The sequence below is a fragment of the Salarias fasciatus genome, chromosome 10 (assembly GCF_902148845.1).
Source record: "Salarias fasciatus chromosome 10, fSalaFa1.1, whole genome shotgun sequence".
In the NCBI taxonomy this organism is placed as follows: Eukaryota; Metazoa; Chordata; class Actinopteri; order Blenniiformes; family Blenniidae; genus Salarias; species Salarias fasciatus.
In genome coordinates, this window is record NC_043754.1 from 4,179,798 (window position 1) to 4,184,076 (window position 4,279).

At 42.8% G+C, this 4,279-nt stretch overlaps 1 protein-coding gene across 1 annotated transcript; it reads left to right on the top strand.

Moving 5' to 3' along the window:
* The first annotated feature begins 484 nt into the window (after positions 1 to 484).
* LOC115395945 (zinc finger protein 3-like) lies at positions 485 to 3,754 on the top strand. The gene is made up of 2 exons (XM_030101648.1): positions 485 to 708; positions 1,959 to 3,754. Exons 1-2 carry the CDS (start codon positions 537 to 539, stop codon positions 2,786 to 2,788), a joined length of 1,002 nt encoding a protein of 333 aa, XP_029957508.1. The 5' UTR covers positions 485 to 536; the 3' UTR covers positions 2,789 to 3,754.
* The last annotated feature ends 525 nt before the right edge of the window (positions 3,755 to 4,279 follow it).

The window sequence follows — 4,279 nt, forward strand, 5'->3', positions numbered from 1 at the left end:
AACATAATATCACACAAGACACATTACATTTTATCCATTCCTCAAATCCAAGTTATTCTGCCAGTATTACCATGAAGATAGTTTCACCCATGCTGGTCCAAATTGTTGCAATGAGTAAAATATGCCGTAAAAAGGAAAAAAAAAAAATTGAAATTAGAAGTCATTTATGTATGTTTTTGTGGATGAGCTTTACATTCTAAAGAAGTTGGTTGTTTCTTATTCCCCAAAACTATTCTTGGCATCTTTATGGGAAAAATTAAACTAATCATTAAATTCCAGGGAATGTCTGACGTTCGAAATATTTGATTACATGTTGCTTTCATGACCAGAGTTCAGGGTTTCAGGGTTTTAAAATCCACAGACTGCCCAGGCTCAGCTACAATTCCATCTTGTGTCCAGCAGGTGTCAGTATGAAGCTGAACGTTGTTTTGATAAACCGAGAGAAGAAGAAGCTACGGAAGCCGCGCGGTGCCTGTTCGTGGAGTCTTTGTTGTGTTTTGTCTCATTGAGGAAATATTTCATCTCCTGTAGCAACAATGAGTTCAGTTCAGGCTTTAAGAGATTTTATTAACGAGAGACTAACTGCTGCGGCAGTGGAAATATTCACCGCGTTTGAACAAACTATCGTCCAGTACGAAGAGCAGATCGACCAGCAGCGCAGATTGTTGGAAATCAGCTGCAAACCTCAGATCCAGTTCCACAGAACCGGTGAGAAAGCGTCTGAGTGAACACATGAATGTGACTGGTGGAGGATAGTTACGTTTATTGTGAGGACAGCCGACACAAACGAGGCTGCAGTTACAGTTCAGGAGCGATTTTAAAGCAGAAACCGGGCATATTCATCAAATACAGATACAAATGATGGGTTTGCAAACCATAGCACTGCGGCCAAGCTAGCCAATCCTTCTCCTTTTTATATTACTCAATCGTGGTTATTGTTTTCTGTAGTTTAGTTTAACTTCATGATTAACTTATTGGCTTAATTCCAGTAGTTGGAGGATGTGCTGTAGCAGGGAGATGAAGCCCTCATCGCGGCGGATGTAGTTTTGACTGTCCCCTGACGCGGCGTCCGTTTGGATGTGCTGGGAGTGGGTTACGTAACTGCATGAAATAATAATAATAATAATGCATTGGTTTTATATTAAAAAAAAGTAGACTTTTTAATAATTCGCAATACAGGAATTATCGCACAAATTTTAGACGTTTTTATCTGTTGCACTGATGCACTGGAGTTTGCAGAGGCATTGCATTTTTGAATTATAATCAACATTTTCTATAATTTCAAATATTTTTATGAAAAATAGTCAGTTTTTTCTCAATAGCTCCCTTGTTATTTAACCTATTTATCTCAAATATCTTGTGAATCACATTACAACACTGTCTGGTTCAGACAGACCTCTTTGTTTCAGCTTTTAATATTTTCAGTTATTTTTTTTATATATATTTTTATGAAAAATAGACAGTTTTTTTGTCAATAGTTCCCAGGTTTTTTGACCTATTGACTCCAAATCACTTGTGAATCACATTACTACATTTTCTGGTTCAGACACACCTCTTTGTTTTAGCTTTAAATATTGTTACAAAAAAATTTGAGCTCAATGTCTCTCTTTTCATTTGACCCATTCACTGAAAATCAGCATTAGCCCAAGCTTTCCTTAATGTACTTTGTTGTTTATTTTATTTTATTTTTTTTATCAACAGTATTCATGTGTCTTCTATCAATTATGCATAAGGTGAGTTGTGATCTGTGAGACAGTTTTGCAATCCTCTCCGCTGTACTATGTACTCTCCGCTAAACAACGTGTCGGCTCACTTGACTGTGTTTGTCAGAGCGAAGATAAATGAACATATCAGCTTGAATTCCTTCCTCAAAAACTGTCCAGCAGCTAAATATGCAAATCAGGCAATAATGTAATATCTGTAGTCTTTTTTTAATGCACATCATTTTGTCCCTCCAGAGTTTCCACAGCACCCTGACTGCAGGCAGGAGCAGCTTTTTCAGCAGGAAACCAGCTGCTGTCTGGAGCAGCTGGAACCAGAACCTCCACAGATCAAAACGGAACAAGAAGAACCGGGACTTCCATGGGTTAAAGAGGACCTGGAGGAACCAGAACCTCCACAGATCAAAATGGATCAAGAAGAACCAGGACTGCCACAGGTTAACGAGGACCGGGAGGAACCAGAACCTCCACAGATGGAGGAGCAGGAGGAGCTTGGTACCAGCGAGGAGGGAGAGCAGCTGTCATCGTTTGAAAATGAAACTTTTCGAGTTCCTTCTCACCCGAGTGACCCGGAAGACGCGCTACGCGCCGAGCTCTTCTCTCACGACTCTGCGGACGTGAGAGCCGCGGCGGGCGAGCAGCCGAATTCCTGTGCAATGTGTGGAAAATGTTTCGGTAAGCAGAGCGACTTGTTCCGCCACATGAGGACACACTCGGGTGAGAAGCCGTATCCCTGTGAAACGTGTGGGAAACGCTTCAGTCAGCAGAACCACATGTTGGTCCACATGAGGACTCACACGGGTGAGAAGCCGTACTCTTGTGAAATGTGTGGGAGGAGTTTCAACGAGCACAGCGCCGTGCTGCGGCACATGAAAACTCACACGGGTGAGAAGCCGTACTGCTGTGAGACGTGCGGGAGACGCTTCAGCCGGCAGAGCCACCTGACCACGCACATGAGGACTCACACGGGTGAGAAGCCGTACTCCTGTGAAACGTGTGGGAAAAGGTTCAGTCATCGGGCTTCGTTGCAGTACCACGTGAAAACTCACCGGGAGGCGGAGTCATGAAGGACGATGGGGCATCTCATCCAGGAAGTCCAGCTTCAGCCCAAAATCACTGATTATCGTCACTGATTTCAAATCTGCTGAGACTCTTTCAGGAAAAGTTTTGTTTTGCTTTGTCGCAAAAATGGAGAACGTCAAAGCAGAACTATGCACAGTTGCCCTCGCGCTCCCCCTACTGGTCTCCTGTGAAAGCTCACTGTCGTAAACGTTCTCTGTGTTCGTCCGTCACCCCCACCCCCCTGCGCCAATTCTTTGTTTACCCCCACAGGGATTCTCACAAACATTTATTGAGATAAAAATGTTACTTAGTTCTGCTTTAAATTAAATGTGGTTTCCGTCTGTGCTGAAGTAGACAGAGTAGGCGGAGGCTGAACGACGGTCCCCTCACTGCAGGATTAATGTTGGAGAAGCACATTTCATAGTTACTGTATTTCCCACTGCAGCTAGCGGGTCGACCCGTGTTTTCACCCCGCTAACAGTCTGCTTCTACACTCCTTTCCTACTGCCTGCAGACCCGGGTCTAACCTGCTGGCAAGCCGCGTCGCTGCGTTTTCCCGCGCTGATGGTGTCCCACGTTGATGACATCATCAGCGCGACGGAGCACAATGAAAGTAAACAGTGCTGCGGAACACAGTCCCCGTTACCTGTAGACGAGTCTCCTCGTCCCCACGGATCAGGAGAACCTGTCTGGTCTCGCTATCTTGCCAATGCTGGGTCATCTTGGCGAAGGAAATCTCGCGCTGTGTCCAGAAACAACAACAAGCGCGCTAACGTAGCCGCGCTGCGTCTACGTCATCACGTAAATTCCCGGATGTGCCCTCCCACAGTGGCCGATAGAAGCTGAGCGGTTTAAAACCCGGGTCGCTTGCAGGGTAGAAATGCCGATTAAACCCTTTCCCACTGCATGAGGAGCCGATGAGTAGCGGGTTTAAACGGGTTTTTGGCCAGTGAGAAAGGGGCTGAATGTAACTGCTTTTTTGTGTTTTGAAAAATGTGATGTTAAAAATTGTGCACGAGGAGATGAGAATAAAATTTTGATATGATTCAGCGGGTTTTGCTGTTGAGTGTTTTTTTTTATTATTTAACATGAATGAGTTGTATTGTAACTTTTCACATCAGAAAAAGTACTTTTATTTGTAGTGTACTTTGCATTTGTGAATCTCAAAGTGGTGAAAACAACATAAAATACAGTAACACCACCCATGAGTGAAAAATGAAAACGAAGTTTTGGATAAATTTCACTTTATTTTGGAGGTAGGTCTATAGTAAGACCATCGATGAATGAAAAAAAAAAAAATTCACTTCATTGAGGAGATAAGGCCATAGTAAGACCATCGATGAATGAAAAATGGAAAAAAAAAAAACATTTTTTATGATTTTCACTTTATTTTGAAGGTACGACCATCCATGAGCGAAAAATGAAAAAAAAAAATTAATTTTCACTTCATTTAGGAGATAAGATATGATTTTCACTTTATTTTGGAGGTAAGGCCA

Bases quoted from the DNA above. Each gene is read 5' to 3' on its own strand.
- LOC115395945 (XM_030101648.1), top strand. From the start codon at position 537: ATGAGTTCAGTTCAGGCTTTAAGAGATTTTATTAACGAGAGACTAACT. The intron at 709-1,958 runs GTGAGAAAGCGT...TTGTCCCTCCAG, and splicing joins GATCCAGTTCCACAGAACCG to AGTTTCCACAGCACCCTGAC.